The sequence below is a fragment of the Anas acuta genome, chromosome 13, assembly GCF_963932015.1.
Source record: "Anas acuta chromosome 13, bAnaAcu1.1, whole genome shotgun sequence".
NCBI classification, from domain to species: Eukaryota; Metazoa; Chordata; class Aves; order Anseriformes; family Anatidae; genus Anas; species Anas acuta.
In genome coordinates this window covers 14,051,117-14,069,397 of record NC_088991.1, presented here as the reverse complement: position 1 = coordinate 14,069,397, position 18,281 = coordinate 14,051,117, and the positions used below count along the sequence as shown (strand labels likewise).

Here is an 18,281-nt window from a genome sequence, read left to right as displayed (position 1 = left end):
CTGCTTTACAAACCCCTCCTCCCTTCCACTGTCCTGTGAGGCAGTATTTTACAAGTGGGGCACAGCATCCAGATGCCCTCCTTGCAAAGAGCTCTCTGTCGCTCCTAGCAGCTGCTCAGCACTGGCGAGTGGGGCACCGGCACACAGAACACTGCCAGAAGCGCTCAGTATTTTTGGGGACATCTCGCAAGACTGCTTGCATCAGAGGAATGATAGGGATTGAAATGACAGCAAGCATGTATAAACGCCAGGGATCCGGCTACTTCCACCGCTGTTGGAGCTGATCCAGGAATCAAAAATATCCATGAAACTCCCATTGCAAATGTAGAGATGAAATTTCCCCAAGCTCTCAGAAAAGAGATAAATCTGCATCGAAAATCTGATTGGGGGTTTCCATTCCACTGCATTTCCCAGACCAAACTACTCAACTTCACCATGAATTGTGTATCAGCTTCAACTCAAGTGCAAAAGCTTAGAAAAAGCACCTTCTTTAGTAGCTTTCCAGCTCACGTTGAAGGCTCATTTTGTTTTCTTCACATGGTATCACACAGTCCCTGTTCCAGGCAAACCCCCATGCCTGTCAACCCAGGGCAGGCATATGCAGCTCTTCTTTTACCACATCTGAAAACATTCTCCACCGAGTTGACCACAAGGCTGTACGAACAGTGCAACTTCTTCCGTGGCATGTTCTTTTTCTGAACTCTGAATAACCAGCTGCTGACGGTACCAGATTTGCACTCCCGGCCTGAGAACTGCCTCATAGGCTTCTTAAGCAAAAGCTCTGAAGTGCAAAACCAGATCAAATGGAAGCAGCTTTCACAGCACGCAAGGCACACTGCCTGTCCCACTGACTCCACCAGAACCCCCTACCCACGGCTCTCTACTTGGTGGGTAACAACAGAGCTCTTGCACAACTGCGGTGCTGGTTAGCCACTACTAAGAAACAGTCGCAAGCATTGTCAACACAGAATGAGAAAAGAAAAACATCACCACTAAAGCCAAGCCAGCAGTCTCCTTTCAAGGATGCAACCACATGCCAAGTTGCAGCTGAATTGGAAACATGGGGAAAATCAGATTCATCCAGTGTCTTTGGTTTAGTCTTCCCTACCTGAAATGCCAGTCTAAAACAGTTAAAAACACTGATCTCAAGATTCAGATTTAATAGTCCAAGTTAACAATTCCTGCAGACCACAAGTTTTTCCTAAATCCCAAAGCATTTTCCTTCTCCAATTTCTTCCTTTTCCACTTAGGGCAGACTTCAGCTTGTTCTTGCAGTCGTGAAAGCAGCAGCTCCTTCTAAATCCAGCGACTACCATCCTTCCTTCAGTTCTCTGCCAACCATTGCTTCTGCCAGATCATTTCTGAGGTGTCTTTGGCCTTGTTTTCAGCTTACTGAGGTTGCAGTATCTTCAAGAGGAGTGCTGCAGAGACCATTTGCTAAAGGTGTGGTATTGCCATGCTGGCTGGTATGAAACAGCTTTACAGTTTGCTTCCGTTACCCAGTCCATATCTAGTCTTATTTTTCTATCTAAAGTTTCCTAATAGGTATCAAAGAGCAGACAAAACCAAATGCAATACCCTACCTCACTGCCATTGCAGAAAAGGGGGGAAATAAAAAAAAAACATCTTTTCCATCCCTTCCAGGAGTAGACACAGGAAAAGACAGGAAATTGCTTGGATAGGAAATTTTGCACTGCAAACCCAAACATAGCACAGTTACAGCCTCCCTGGCATTTATTTTGGAAGATGACGATCATTTTCTGATGCTGGCTAGGCAAAAATACACTCCTGCACATCATAGATGTACAGAACGTGAATTAGGTACAGCAGCACCTAACAGAGATCTTTCAACCGACTGGACCCTAGGAGCTACAAGGCTATGGGCTCACTTTAGGAAAGAGGAAAACTCCTGTTTACAAGAGAAAACTAAAGATAATAAGCACTGAGGATGCCCAGTTAGAGTCAAAAGAGACAGAAAAAGCAGAATACACACTGCTATCTGGACAGTTTAACTGTGCTGCATTATTTTAACTTTGCATAAGGGCTCAAAAAAATTTAAGTTTGAGCAAAACACATGCAGCATCCCATATTCCATCTACATGTACATATGTATTTGCCAGTCTGTGCCATTCCCTGACCCCATTCAGGAACAGTCCTGGTGCTCGGACTGCTCTGTCTTACAAACACACTCTCAGTAATGCAGCTCTTGCTTCATGGGTCATGGTCTCCACCCACAAGAAGAAAGGCCTGACAGCAGTGTAACATCTAGTGAACTGTGCCATTCAAAACTTGTGGCTGTATCTTTTCCAATGCATTTGCTACCCACACCAAGCATGGCCGCGTGTCTTACAAAGAATTGTCTCTAATATTCTCCTTAACACAGGCACGAAGCATCCATTGTCTTTCTAATCAAGCAATGTTCCTTCTATGCTCCATTTGGGATGCAGGACTACATGCACTCAGATTTAATCCACTCATTTTTCTTCATCTTTTCATTGGCAGTCTGCAAAGACGTCTTGCTTTCTTCCCATGAAGACTCACATCCAGTTCAGTGTAAGGCATCTTTTCCCTCCGCTGTTCTAATCCAAATTTAATTTACCCAGATAAAACAATAGTGAGGTAAGAGAGAACTGAGTTGAACAGATTATTTTGCAGTTCCTGTTCATTTTCTGATGTATAATCTTCCAAACAAGTGAATGAAAGTCCCCATCTTCCTGTACCTAATTTAGCAGACAGCTGTACCACATCAGATGAGTAGGTTTAGATACTAACAAGGTCACAGCCCCTGATCAGGCACATCATGATCAAGTGAGTGCCTCTGGAATCAGGAAAGAAACTTAAATAAGAATCAACTAGAAGAAAGCTGTCTCCTCTTACCACCACCTATTTAAAAAATAGTGTATTACAGGCAATTCTATGGACATAACCTGGCATTTCAAAACCACGTACACACAGTATACCTAACCTGCTGTAAATAAATTCCCTCTTACAAGTCCATCATTAGGCAAGAGAGGTGTATTGTGGTGACATACAGCTGCCGTATAATGATCCTGACGGGATGAATCGTCCTTTTTATCACTGTATTCCAAGGGATTACTGTTTTTTTAAATATGTTCAGCTGTACAGATGAGTACAGTACTGCTAAGAGAAGAGTTCAGAAATGTTTATAACAACTTCTTTCCGTGTGTCACTTTTTCACTTAACATCATAACAGAGATACGCTGCTTTTGGATTTTATTTCCTTCTTGAATCTCACTGGTTTAATTCCAATGGTCAAACTACCTCTTCCAGAAAGACAAGGCCACTGCTTCACAGGAGAAGGAAAAGACATCTCACAGGCTGGCTAGTACTAAAAATACTAATAGGAACAGAAGTTCAGGCCATCAACTTAAATCTGTTTCCCTGCCTCTTCTGCTGGCTGGTCAAGTGGAATCCTTAGGATATTCGCAGTACTTTGTAAAGAGCTTGTTAACACGAGCACAACTTCAACCTGTCTTTTAAAACAAAGCTGTTAAAGGAACAGGAGGATGTTTTTAAATGAGAACAACTGAAAATAAAATTATCTGAAGAGCCACTTACTACTGGCATATTACTGTTTAAAAAGAAAAAATTAATTATGTGCAGGTGCTTCAGTCTTCGTTGCATGTTCTGTGATACACAACATTACCTTTGAACAAAAGAGTAAGAGGAACGGAGGAGAGGATATTAACTCAGGTAACCAAGGATTTGGGAAGCTGGAACTTGGTGCCTTTAATACTTTCACCTTGGAGCAAAAATGTACACCCTGCACAGGCTGAGCTGACTGATGAGGCAGGTGCTCCAGGGTGCATGCTACTAGGAGGTAAGTACAAACATGTTCTGCAGCTATTACCATAAGTGGAGTTTGAGGGTGTGCAGACTGGTTTCACAAAAAATATTAGCGGTCTGTTGGTACCAGACAATTCGAGGAATTCAACGCTGCCCGCTACAGACTCCTCAGATTAGCACTTATTAAAAATTAATAAAATGGTTTATTTTATATATACATATGTTCCAAAAAATTTATACAGTTAAAATATCAAATTAGTGATCTGGTAACAATACTGTTCAAAATAATCTCTTTTGTATGAACATTAAAATACACGTTTTTAAAAGCGTTTCCTTTTAGTGCTTCCAAAGCACAGCGTGTGCCAAGGCCACCTGAAGAATCTCCGTCCTCCTCACAGGATGAAAGAGAACTGAAGTCGGGGACCTGGGAAGCCTCAGGTGCACTTTCATAATGTCTGTAGACAAAACAGAAGAGAGTCTGAGGTAGATTGTTTAGTGACCATCAGGTGGTAACAGTCACAGGGCTGTCTTTAGCTTTCATTAACACAATAGCAGTTTCTTTACTCTCAATCTACACTGAATCTCAAGTTTAAAGGCATGGCTAGCAGTTCTCGGGAACAAGACCCTTGTCTCTGTGGTGGCAACATGCAATATTACCAGTGCAGGTGTTTCTGGGAGGTTTTATTTGGGGGGGAACACACGGGATCTCTCCACGATGCAGACAGTGTGTGCATTTGACAGTGCCCCATTTTAGTGCAATCTGCTGCCTATAGCACGTAAAATGTCTAATGACAGTGTTCAAATGAGTAAATTCTCATCACCTGCAGGAGGGGCAGCAATGGTTATTTTTTCTTCAGCCTGTTGAGCAAATAGCACCCTCCACAGGAAAAAAGCCACACCTTTCATAGCAAATCCTTAAGGTTATAGCCCAGCTTCTGCCGATAGAGGTTCGTAAAGTTAAAGCTCCACTGCTTCTTCTCAGACTCTGACAGTAAAATCACTTGACTGCCAAGATGGTGAGGGCAACAGCTACATCCTCTTCCACTCTTCTGTGGCACAGCAAACTCATTCCTGGTCCGTATTCCTCTGGCTGGTACACTATTATCTACTGTTGACATGATTAACTCTGTTGGGTAGGCTGTTGAACTCTAGTTCCTCTAGTATTCTCTCTAAGTGTTGTATTAAGACACGTTTTTTAAACCTAGGGAAGAGAAGGGAAGTAATTTCATTTTTTCTTCCAAAAATAACGGTTAAATAACTCAGTATTATTTTGCCATGACAAACAGTATTACCAGAGGCTCTCTGTTTCCAGCATGGAAGAGCTTTCTTCATTTCTGACATCAGAATGGCAAATTTAATTTGATGCAGCCATCTTTCCCCAACCCAGGCAAATTCTGGCTCTTTCTTCCATAACCACCCATCTTTCTATTTCACATTTCAACTCTAGGTAACGACCATTTACTCCAGAAAATACAATGGTAGTTTGACCACTAGAACTGTAATAATTTAAGTATGTCAAAACAACGTATTCGTTTTGGAAAAGATTAAGATTTACTATCAAGAACAAAGTTAGCATTTAACTCTGAATCATTTATATCTATACAAACCTTGCTGCTTCCTTTATAGCAAATTCAATGAAATACTTCTGAATTTCCATAGGTCCTTGTACCTCCTCAAGAAGAGAGAAGATTTTTTCATAATCTTGAAGAAAAAATCCAAACAGATATTAGAAACAGATCTTGCAAATGCATTTTCAATAAATCTTAACAAAGGAAAAATAACAAAACCTAGAGTTTCCCATTTCTGCATACAGTAATGCACATAAGACAAGAAAAAAGCCAGCATACCAATAATCTGAAGTGATATTGATTAGCTGGTATTCAAATGCAGCACTGAAGGATTTTGTTCTCTTTAAAAGAGCAGTATCTAGAAACACCTGCCCTAGAAAATGCAGTCTAGGTTTAATCAGCAGAGAAGCCTTGTACGTCCATGAACACACTGCCATGATTAGCAGTTAATACAAACAAAGGGATACCAAGCCACGTTTCAACCTAGAGCTGTCATTTTTGAAAGCAGAAGCTTAAGATAATTACTCTTTATAAGATGATTAATCTATGTGGAGCATGAGCACAATTAATATGATTGTCTTGTATAAAGTTAAAAAAAAAAAAAGTAGTGCAAAATAACGAACTGGACACATTAGATCTGAAACTGGTATTTTTTCATTGGTTTCTGTATTTTCTCATCTGAACCAACTATGAAAACATGAATGGCGCTGTGACTAAGCCTGCTTAGGAGTGCTGCAGTAAGTATAGTGAGGATATGAAGTCGGACTGTGAATACATGTACTTACTTGCTTATTCTTCCACTACTCATACACAAGTAATCAAAAATCATTCAAAATTTGCAGTTTTATTTTCAAAATAGATCCTCATTTCAAGAAAAGTCTTCTATATCCCTAGCCTATTTTTAATATACTAATAAAGAACTTACTTCTTCCAGGTTTGCGAACCTCTTTCATCACTCTAATTTTGATATCAGCATTGCTTCCCTCCAACATCGTAGGTGTTATTTTAAATGAATTTGGCACGGATTCAGAAGTAGACTCCATCACCCGTTTTTGGTCATCTCCGGCCACACTGTAATTTAGAGGCCCTCGAACAAGTGCATTGGTACCAGGTTTATGATCCAAGCCATCTTCATTTAAGCAATTGAACTCATCAGGTAGGGAGTCTAAGTCATTGGGTAACATTTCATCTTCTCCCATAACAGCTGGAACTGAAGAAGCCATTTGCACAGACAAGCCATCAATTTGCTTTTCCAGCAACTGACAATTTTCTGCTTTCTTCTCTCCATTACCATCTTGGACAATACTGTTACCAGTGTCTGAAAATGAAGAAGATGTATCTTAGAGTAACTGTAGTGTCAAAAACACAGAAGGAAATTATTCTGCATCCATTCTTGTTTAAAGCACTGTGTAGAGAGTTACTCAGCACTGTCAGATCACTTCAGTAGTTTTATTCACCCTTTGATACAACCGAAGGAATACCTCCTTTTGGACTGCTACTGTCTCATGTGACTGTTGTGAAGTTGTTTTCTGTATTCCCATTTCAGTGTTATGACTTCCAAGTAAGCTAAAGTTTCCCCTCTTTCCCCCAGTTCCAGCCAATTTTTCTTTTGACTATGCTGCAACAGGTGGGTAACTTTTTTTTTTTTTTTTTTTTTACACTTTCCTTCCCCACTATAGAACACACAAGTGAGAACTAAAAGCTGAAATGAAATCCTTGCTACCTCCAAACCATTGTGGTGAAAGGTTTCAGCACTTTTGAAAAACAGTTCAAAATCATTGCTCATTCAGGACTTCGTTAGCTATAGCACCAGCCTGTTTGCCTAAGCCGACCAAAGAAATTCAGTCCTAATTAACTCTAAAACTTATGTGTCCTTTTGAATTAATACAGAAAGCACAGAGACCTTTTTTTTTTTTGCACACTTATTTCCACTTATGACCACACAAGCTCCTGTACTACAACTCCAACATACCTTTGTTTGTTGGCATGCCTTTGAGGTTCAGATATGATGGAGATCCAGCAGGACAGGGTGGCCCTTTCCCACCAACATGGTTTGTCACAACAGGTGGTGACTGTGGCCGTCGCAATAGTGGTGACATGCTGCGCCTTCTTTTTAGTGATGCTGGAGTGTTGGGCTCTCCGGGACGCTTGATCTTATTCTGAGGCCCAGCAACAAATTCATCTGCTTCATCTATCATCATACCCTGAAAAGACATTTTTTTAAAGTAAAAAATAATTACTTCATCAATTCACTACTAGAGTAATTGCCTCTGTGTTACAATTCAGTTAGTTTTCAAATAATGATACAGCAGATAGCAAGACTTCTCCTACCTTCTTATCCTGTTTGAATGGATTGCCAAATGTATGAAGCCTTTTTGGTTGATCCGGATCAATCTCCCGAAGGGGTGAAGGCATCATTTTCAAGTACTCCTGATAATTTCCCATTTGAGCAACAGGAACGCTGTGAAGGCAGTCTGCAGCAGAACAAGGTATCTAAATTTAGTCTACCTTAAAACTAAGGAAATACAAGCCTCATATGCTTCCATTTCAAGTGTTAGCATTTCAGAACTAGAAATCACTATTTCTTCCCTCTACAAAGGAAAAGCAAAAGGCAAATAAAAGCCCTCTTTGCTTTCACCATCACTATAAAAATATATACTGCATCCTGTTGTACAGGAAAGCTCACCCATGAAATTTATTTTTTAAATTCCAAGCATGTTTTGTGACAGAAGACAGAAGTTTCATTCTTTTCCTTTAGAATCTAGGAAAGGACGACTGACCCAACAAACGATGCAAAGTCTACTTCCTCTCCCACACCGAGGACAGAAACACTACTTAGGTGAATTAAATAGCTGTACTAGACTGTTAATAAATAATTGTGGCAATTTACCTTCATCCTGCCCCACGATATGCCTGTGTGTTTTCAGAAGATTGGTTCTCATTCTAGTTAGCTGATCTAGAAGACTGCGACGAGGAATATCATATGCATTTCTGAATGCCTGTGGCTTCAAATCCTAGTTTTATAATAAAACAAGTAACTTTCAGTTAACCCACAAGTTCTCATGCACAAAGAAATTGCTCTATGAACTGTAATAACGTTAACTGTTAAAAAAAATATTCTGAAACAACTTCAGATCTTCCTAATTGGTACAGGAGACTCAACCCTTTTTAACAAGATTTTATTCAGCATTATCTCTTTCAGCTTTATTAAAACTAACTAGGTTAATTCCTGGACTAACAATTTTAGCTGTCTTTCGCAGAGGTTGTCACTTTCATCACAGTTGTCTTTGACTACTACTGTGGGATTTTCAAACTGTGTCCCAAAAACACATGCAAAAAATTGCATTTGCTCCTCTCAGTATTTATGCCTATGGTACATTCTTCACAATTCAGCAAAAAGTACTTACTTCCTTCTTCTACGTTAAGTCGATAAAAGTTACCCATTTAAAACAGATCAGCTGTTTAATCATGCAAGATCTCTATCATGTTTACCTTGTTTAAGAGTCCTATGTGGAAGCCAGCAAATTCTTTAACATTCATTTCCGCCAGTCTCAGTGGAGATTCCCCAGTGATCCCTTGCAGCAGTTGCTTAAAATCCCTACTGTGTACCAAGGAGAGGCCACTGGAGTGATTTTTCACTTTTATTCCAATTTCTTGTGGAACTTTCTTACCCACTGAACCTATTATTCGTTCCGACTCTATTTTTGTCTAAAATGGAATCACATCGTGAGTTAAAGAATCAGCATGCATTGCAGATTTCCAGTATAAAACACATAGTACATGAACAGAATAAAACTACAATTTAGTTCCCAACCACTCAACCTGCCCAGGGATATATTGGATATAAAGTAGAATAAAATTCTTGTGCTAGCATACAGAAAAAATATTTAGCCAGTGTATCTAAATTTATATGCCAGTAGGTGGTCTGTGAACATCCCTGATTTTGCTGCAAGTCTGTGACTTTCTTTATGTGCTCCTGAAAAATCATCTTTAAAAGGAAAGAAATAATGAAAAGGGTGATACCTTAGGTTACTGTCAAGCTACATCTAAAACCGTATTCAAATACAGTAACATCAGATTTCATTTTGGAAACAATCTATGTACTCAGGTTTCCAACAAGATGAACAGTAGTAGAACCTGTATGTAATTTGCTTCATCAGTAAGTTTCTAAAAAGATGTTACTTCTCTAATTAACACAGGTTTCTTATTAATAGCTACAGATAATTCTACTGTATTAAGCTTTAAGTGAATTCAAAGCAAGATTTTTTTTAAACCACTTGCAATACCTCAGAAACACCAGTGATTGCAACCCACTTCCCCCACATCTCATCCTCTACAGGATTTGCTTTATTATCTGCGGGAAACTCTGAATTTAAGGACAGCAGGAGCACTACATAATTCTGGCACTGCTTGCCCCTGCATAGGAGCCTATAATGCATGCAACACATTTAAGCTCTTTCACAGGTTGAGAAAGTCTGTGAAAACCACAGTAGCCATATCAAGCCATTCCAACTCCATATTGCAGATAATAGAATTTGCATGTCATTACTGAAATACCACAGGAAGCTTTATATCTAATAGATGCTCAGTCATTCTGAAGCTTTTGGAATGTAGTTTGTGCATTCTTTAAGGAGGAGGATCTTTTCTTTGTCATTTCTAAAGGCTGCACTGCTTTGCTGCTGACTTCTAGATATTGAAATACTGTTATAGGAACTGTTAATGCTAAGGAGGCACGGCTTTCAGAGTTACACCTGAAAGGGCATTCTTGACAAAGACAGAGAGACATACAAGACTATTTCCCACCAGGTCACACAACACACATAATGGATTTGACCTGAAGGAAACAGGAAGCTCAGATATAAACCATGAATTATGATCTTATTCCCCATGGCCAGGAATGTATACGTTTTGGAATGTACACACTGCCAAGGCATCCGTGGAAATAAATACAAAACTGAGAGCAAGCCTCTGACTTCAGCTGTGATGAATAATAGCAAGAGCAGTCATAAATCCAATTAGTGATAATCTTTGGAATTTAAAGGTCTAGCAGACACTTAAAATGTAGCTAAAGTTCTCCTCACTCCCCTCCACCACTTACAGAAGGCACAATCACTGGCTATACAGTCACTCTAGATTCATCTGCGTTTGTCATGGAAATGTTCACCCATCTTTGATTATAATGTATACTGCACACCCAAATGAACTCCCACCGGGAATAACTGTGTTATAATGAGATTACCACAAACTAAATAATCAACGCACTTCTAATTGCAAAGGTTTTATCAATACTACCTGTTGGCTGAGTTTTTTAAGGTAAGAGATAACACTGTAACTAAGTCCACAATCTAAATTATCTGATATCAGATTTGGAGCTCCCATCATCCTTAGGGCTTTCTTTAATGGCTATAAGGAAAACAAAATACACAATAGTAAGAGAGTAAGTCTTTAAAAAAAATTGTAAAAGATCAATTACAGGAAGCTAAGGCACATGGATTAGTGCTCTAGCTTTTCCACTTTTGGCAACTAAAATTCAAGTCTATTCAGATAACATGTGACATGAGTTTGGTAGACTAACTAGCTTGCAATGGACATGAAGCCACATTACCAAGACACCGCACAGCATGGTGCCACTGGCAATTTCCACTCAGAGGCTCAGTACCAGAATAGCCGGGATGATGCAAGTCCGTATTGAGGTGCATTGTCCAAGCTACATGTAAAAGGTGACATGGTTCCTCCCCCCCACCCTTTATCTGGCCCAGCCAGTTCTCTCAGTGTGAGTTTTTCAAGTTCTAGCAGTTCACCCACATTAATAAACAAAGAAATCTGTATCTTCCTTACCAAGTTACAAAAATAATGCCAAATTTGGTTACAATCTAAAGTGTACTAGATCAAAGCTCATTTAATATTTAACGAACTGAAAACATTTAATATTGTAATATCATTATTATTGTTCAATATTATTAGAAATGTATTTATTTCTTTTAGAAAAGATAGACCTGATCTACATACCTCTACAAAACAGAATGTTTACTACCAAAAATTGCCTCAAATTTACATAAACAAAATTTACTAGGAAGAGGTATGATGCACAGGACTCTGGTCACACCAGCCATCATTATACCCAGGAGCACAAAATGAGAGAAGGAACATACCAGTAAGTAGTAAGGAGGCATTGTTTTTAAGTAGTTGTCAAAAGCCTGTCGCCACTTCAGATTTGGCTTAAGTTTGTGAACCTTAAACAAGTCATCTGCAACAAGGAAAACAACAAAAGAAGGTTTTGTTTATAGAGTACCAGACTGTTAGAATTATCCAAAATTCAACTGCCAAGTAAGTTTCCTCCCATTTTTCTTCTCCCTCCCCCCATCTCCCAATGGGGCTTCCCCACAAAAACTGGTCTTAACCTTAGGATTGAAGGGTTTTGAATCCCCAGTCCTAGCTGTAGGATATACTCCAGAACAATTCCTCATCACAGGTGAACTTACAAGGCCACCAGACTTAAAAACTGCACACAACTACTAGTAACATGGTAGATGCAACAGATTCGCCTCGCAATAATTCGCATCATCAAAGACTCTCTGTATTAGCCAAACAACATTCACTTGGTTCAATTTCCATTTTCAGCTCAGCTGTCTTTTGTTCAACCTGTATGATGAATTCTGGTCTTCAATAAATACAAAAAAAAAAAAAAATCAGAGCAGGGAATCCTTATGGGCAGCTTTGCTGGACTCCACTAGCAACAGTGAGCAGCTATCCCCAGCAGGCAAGGGGTGCACCTTCAGTACCACTGCCTGCCTCTTGCCAGAGCAGCAAACTCCCACAGATGCAGTCGAGTGAAGGTAATTAGCTACAAAAACTGCTGCCTGTTAAGACGGGGCAACCAGACAGACTATTTCCTTTGCAAAGTGTTTTAGAAATACCTTGTTCACTCAAGAGGTGTGTATATTGCCATTTAGAAATCACTGAGCTGAAGCACGTACTCATTTGCTGTGCATGCTATAACAGTGATTTCTAAACATCAGAAGGGAACACAGTATCCTGCAATTAATCATTTGAAATTATAAATTATCAGCTGAGATCAAGCTTCTCCTTAGTAGGGCAATACCATGCTGGCAGAGTGAGGCTAGTGGAAGTAAATACAGAACTGGAGAAAGGGCTGTCCAAAAATTAACTGCGGAGAGCTGCAGGAGATGGAGATGCACACAGAGGAGGGCGCGAGAAAGACAGATGCAGCAAGGAAATTGTTTTCTCCAGACTGAGCTTTCAGGAAGATATATTTGGAGAAGAAAATTTGACTTGCATAGTATTCTGCACAAATGGAACAGATGTTAAGATACACTTTTCCAAGTTCTCATAGTCAAACCACACTTAATTACAGGTATTTTCTAATCTAAATTAATTCTGTAGCACATAAAAACCACACTACAGATGCTCTAGTTCTCTTTCCTAGCCTGAAGGAAGTGGGGTGCAGTTTGAGAGGACAAATTAGAACTCAATTTTACATCTCAATATGCTTAGCACTATTATCCAAAAGAACCCATGGTAGTACCATGAAGCAAGTGGCAAATAGAAAATAATATCCATTCTTATCTTGTAAGCCCATTAGTTTTTTGCTGCAGAAAGGAATTTGCTGCTGAACTATACCTGCCTCACTAAATTAAAAATTAAAAATATCAGTCCTGTAAAATATTCAGTGTTAGAGCGTCTCAATATTTTAAAGCCTATGAGTTGCTTCTAAGTACAGCTTGAACCTTCAACTCCTTAACAGTTTACTCCTTTCTCAGTTCTTCCTCGGCGAAGGTTGTTCCAGCATATAGCCCCTCAAGTCTGACTGCACAGCCACTCTCAAATGGCACAGATTTTCATAATACATACTGGTTCAACCACCTGTAATTCTTAATCTGCAGCATGGCTGCAGTCTGAGAAATCAAATGCAGAAGCACCTCCCTGATCTTCGCTATCCAAATACAAAGTTCTCAAATCTAAGTAGAGCTTCACCAAAGATTTGTCTGTCTTATCTACAGAGACCCTCCCCACAGCATAAGATTCCTTTAAAAGGAATAAACTCACAATGATAAATGTGGCCACAAGTCAAGAAGAACACCACCATCAACATCTTACCTGCCTCTATAGCAAGAGTTTGAGACATGCACTGTCAATAGACTGCAACACAGGCACTTGAAATGCACTCTTTCCACAGTGCCCTGGGCCGCATATAACCATTTATATAAACAAGGAAACAAACAGCAACTTAGTTAACTACTTCATTCATGGATTAAATCCAAACCTTTGGTAAATAAAATCCAAAAGCACTGAAATCATCTTTTCATAGTTTTAATCCAACCTGCTGATTTTCAGATACTGCTCTGTATAGTCCAGAAATCAATACAATACTCTTTTCACTTCTAAACTCAGAGGGAGCCAAAAGCACTGCATAATTGGGAAGATGGCAATAGAAACAACCAGTAAAGGGCCACAAGTTGTAGCAATTCCAAGAGAACAGGTAAACCTACAGATCACTTAATTCAAGTTGTGCTCCAAATGCTCTTTATCCACTTCCAGACTAACATAAAAAATAACCAAATAATGCCAAACCAAGATACCAATACACATCTTCAGTAACCAGTACCACATAAGGGGGCTTGATGCACCTTCAGACTCAGTGAACAAAAGGGAGAGAAAAAGTGTGCAGGAAAGAAGGGTCAGTAGGCAATTTCAGTAGTTTGGCAAGAGCCTAATTACCTGAACAGATCATTTGCATGCTAGTTCTGACTGTTTATACCATGGAACGAAAAAAAAAGTTTTAATTTTTATTTTATTATCACTACCCATGCTAAATTTCACCTGAACGAGTATACCACCATTCCCTGAGCTTTCTGATGTCTCTGCACTAATAGATATGCTCATTTGTTTTAAGCAGTGGGAGACTAATGCTTTTACATTCAAGAAAAGCAGTATTCTTCCCTGCAAAAAATCTAGCCTACATATAAGGAGCTACAATGTAAGATAGTATCCAACACCAATAGTATCGTACTTTTTCCATTGGTACAAAATGTTTGGCTCTCCCTCCTAGTGCAAGAGCATCCTATGTTCACATTTGTGAGAAAGGCAACTCTTGGTTTCCAAAATATTACTTGCAGGTTCGCTCAAGCAGCCTGTAAAATCATCAAAGGAAACGATCCATATTGCAGTCCTTCACGGGCAGCCATTTTCTAAATGCTCATCCTTCTGCATGTTTAGATCCACACAGAAAGGCTACTCACCACCTTCTCATGGCATTTCCATCACAGCCGATTCAACACTACTTCTGCTGACCCTCCCAGTGAATAATCACTCCTGTTGCACAGCAGTACCTGCCCTTCTATGAAAATCAATCATGAAAGCATCTTAGCAGAGATGAGATGCAGCATTGCCCATCTCTATCCCCTCGTTTGACTTTTACTTGATGAAGTTGGCTGTGCAGTTGTTTTTAAACAGTAGAATATCTCAAGTACATGAGCTATGCTAGTATTAAAGGCAACAATCCTTGAACAGGAAATCTCTGTAACGCATAAGCCAAACATATGCATAAGCACATCCCTCTACCTGTGAAAAGTTCTGTCTTCAGAAGCATCTCACACTGAACACACTAAAATCCACTCTTGCAGAAACCGAGATATAAATCATCAAATCTATCAAATGTGATACACAGTTTGCCTCCTTCCATCATGGACCACAACTTGCTTCAGTTGGCTCAAGCATCACCTGCAAGCTCCTTCATGCATACCTCTCCTAGCTTTTAGGACTGTCTCCTATACTCTTTACCAAAAATAGGATTAAGGCTTGCCCTGCTCAAGGACACAGAAAAACAAATGCAAGAAAAAAAAAATCTTCAGCATCTTGTGATCTGTTTATAATGCTTGAACACATATAGGTCACTTGATAAGACAGCACGAGGAAGTTCTTCACAGAGAGGGTGGTTGCACACTGGAACAGGCTCCCCAGGGAAGTGGTCACTGCACCGAGCCTGTCTGAATTTAAGAAGAGATTGGACTGTGCACTTAGTCACATGGTCTGAACTTTTGGGTAGACCTGTGCGGTGTCAAGAGTTGGACTTGATGATCCTTAAGGGTCCCTTCCAACTCAGGATATTCTATGATTCTATGATTCTAGGAATGTTGTAAGGCGTTTTTGACTTGTCTGAAAGAGACAACGAAAGGAAGGGAGAGATATTATCCATGCCACTATACCAGGACAAGTCCCACTCCTCCAACACAGTATAGGCAGTAGCCACTAGAACCTCAACTGGTGGACCAACATTGGTGGGCTGGATACACTAAGTTTCTCCTGGGTTTCGAAGTTCTCACATCCTTTTTTATCTGGGTTACAGTAATGGAAGGGGCCAGATCCGCTTTCAGGTTTAGGTATATTCCACAGAACTTCATTCCACCATGCCTTAGACACCAAGGATAAACAAAGTTCTGGAACAAGATCTGAAGGTAACACTTCATGTACACTTTTTTGTTAACAACAGAGAATGCTGTGCATTCACATTCTAGAGAAAACATCCATTTTACAACTTGCACAACATGGAAGTTTCACATTCTCCTTTAAACAGCCTTTGCAAACTTAAGATACCAGGTGGATGTGAGTGACCTGAAGAATAGCATTACACATACTGAAAAGGTGCTTTTTTTTCCAAAAAAGCAGGAAGAGCTTTATAACCCTGCAAAAAAGGCAGGAGGAAGACATGAGCTCCCAGGGAAGATATAGCAGAACTGCAAACAAACATCAAAAGAACATCAAAACAAACAGGGAAATTCTTTTAGTATCAGTAATGACTTTTCAGCAAGTGGACCTGCAACATTAATGCATTAGCCACCAGCTTACAGAAAATGCTAAATTAGTCTTGAAGGATCCTGCTTGCATACTTTAAGACAACTGTTAGTCTACAAGGATGATTATGGAAGGCAGCCACCTTACCCAGCAAGCACAAATTTCTTTTTTTGATTATGACCAGGATTAGGAAAAAGCAATCCCAAGTTGTTTTCCAGAACTAAATGCACAACCTTGTGCGAGAAAGTAATAATCAAGTTTGTGTTCATTCTCTCCAATTTCCACTTCTATTTTCTATCTATATAAATTTTATTTTCTATCTATATAAACAGAACAAAAAACTCCTACAGCATCTGCAACTAAAAGGTTTGGCAACACCCAAGAAACTCTCCTCTCTGCCATTACCTTTATGGCAAAACCCTAATAGACATAATTATTATGGCAGTTACTCACATAGCACCTTTTCATACTGTTTTTCCTGTAGAAAGTACTTTATTGTGAGTATGAAAAACATTGGTTCTTTGGGCAGGGAAGAATTGTAGGCTGTATCCCTACTCTATTCCTTCTTACTGCTCTGAACAGCATCTGGGAATTCCCTCTTCCCAACACCCATAACACTGAATCTGATCTTCCAGAAAAAAAAAATTAGCTGCTACAAGAGCAACGGCAAAACCTGGATACACCACACCCTAAATGAGGGAAAAGAATGGAGGTTGAAGCTTACTCCAGGTTAAGGAAGAGGCTACGTGTCTAGGAGGTGAACAGCATCAAACATGCACTGGAAGCAGGTAGCTCTCCTCCTCTGCTGGAGAGAAAAAAAGGGAGAGGGGGTATGAAAATCCTCTCCTCCCAAATTATATTAAAGAGTTTGCAACATTCTCTACACTCCATTCTCCATTATTTTATAACGTCTCAAACTAAGGCAGCACACTAACCATGTTTTTGTTTTTATTCTCAAGTAGCTGCATCGGCAGTCCAACGTAAATTTATTACCTACCTAACAATGGAAGTAAAACAGGATAGTTGTAAGGCATCACAAAGAGGTTTACACAGGTTAGAGTAGTGCTTGCTTTTAAATACCCAAATGGATGGCCAAGTTCACTGTATTTTCCACTGCTACTCACAAATACCTGATAAAGAAAAAAAAATATATCACTATTGGAAGAACATGAGGAATACTAAGCATAGAGCATTTTAATAACAATCTGAATCTTACTGCATTAAGGCAACTCATTATCAAGAACAGCCAAGTTTGAGGTTGCACACATCAGGATGAGCATGCACTTACACTTCCCAGTCACAAAATGTAAACATGCAACATCTAGCATACTCCCAGTCAGTGCGGAAATGCTCTTCACAATATAATCTTTAGTGCTTTAGTAAGCCTACTTAAGTGATGCTCTGAAAAGATTTTGAAATTATTTGAAATTGGTTAAGGGACATCTGTGACGTTAATAAACAATGCATTTGAAATTACTCTTCTGACCTGTAAAATAGCAGGACTAGAATTTACAATGGCAAAGGAAATCTAAAACTTCTTACACATACATATCAAGCATCACAAACAGGAATATTCAGGAAACATCTTTCAATCACACCAAGTGCCCATACTCTTAATGTTGAGCCCATTTCTCTAGTATGCATGGGTCTGTTAAGGAGGTGGGAGAAGAAAAGCAGTTCTTGGAAAATAGCAGGAAAATTTAACAATGGGATTGTCTGGAGGACTTAGGCAAATAATTTATCTATGAACGCTTTAAAGCCATTTTTGAAGTAAGTTTATTAGAAATAACTTCAATTTTTCAATTAAAACTAACTTCAAAAATACATCTTATGCTTTCAGTTAAGTTTTAATATTTATTAGGCAAACAAAAATAGACTTCTTGTCCCATCCTTCCGGGTAAGATCCCACACAAACCAAACTCCTCTTGTACCTATTAAGCTACCCTTTACAAGAAAGAACACCATTTAGAAGGGATTTACAAGCCGTATTTTATAGAGGATGCAGGAACACATCACTTACCCAAAGATCACAAAAGAGCATGTGACAAAGGATTTCAACATCAGAACTTTGGCTTCTGCTAGGCCAATCTCATC

General features: G+C 39.4%; 1 protein-coding gene across 7 annotated transcripts in view; it reads right to left on the bottom strand.

The window, feature by feature from the left end:
* Window positions 1–3,987: 3,987 nt before the first annotated feature.
* The window catches only part of INTS6L (integrator complex subunit 6 like), a 37,456-nt gene continuing 23,162 nt past the window's right edge, over window positions 3,988–18,281 (bottom strand). Inside the window, exons 9-19 of one of the 7 annotated variants that reach the window (XR_011100929.1) lie at window positions 17,185–17,317; window positions 11,528–11,622; window positions 10,668–10,778; window positions 8,868–9,083; window positions 8,266–8,389; window positions 7,707–7,849; window positions 7,348–7,579; window positions 6,301–6,693; window positions 5,415–5,508; window positions 4,629–5,008; window positions 3,988–4,262 (exon numbers count right to left, since the gene is read on the bottom strand). Coding sequence is in view for 4 of the 7 variants with exons in the window: in XM_068696695.1 (XP_068552796.1) it covers window positions 4,909–5,008; window positions 5,415–5,508; window positions 6,301–6,693; window positions 7,348–7,579; window positions 7,707–7,849; window positions 8,266–8,389; window positions 8,868–9,083; window positions 10,668–10,778; window positions 11,528–11,622; window positions 17,185–17,317 (1,641 nt within the window). In the remaining 3 variants the exon portion in view is untranslated. Of the gene's footprint in view, window positions 4,263–4,486; window positions 5,009–5,414; window positions 5,509–6,300; window positions 6,694–7,347; window positions 7,580–7,706; window positions 7,850–8,265; window positions 8,390–8,867; window positions 9,084–10,667; window positions 10,779–11,527; window positions 11,623–16,911; window positions 16,993–17,184; window positions 17,318–18,281 lie in introns of those variants that run through there. The other 6 variants (XR_011100930.1, XM_068696695.1, XM_068696696.1 and 3 more) reach the window with 6 other exon arrangements.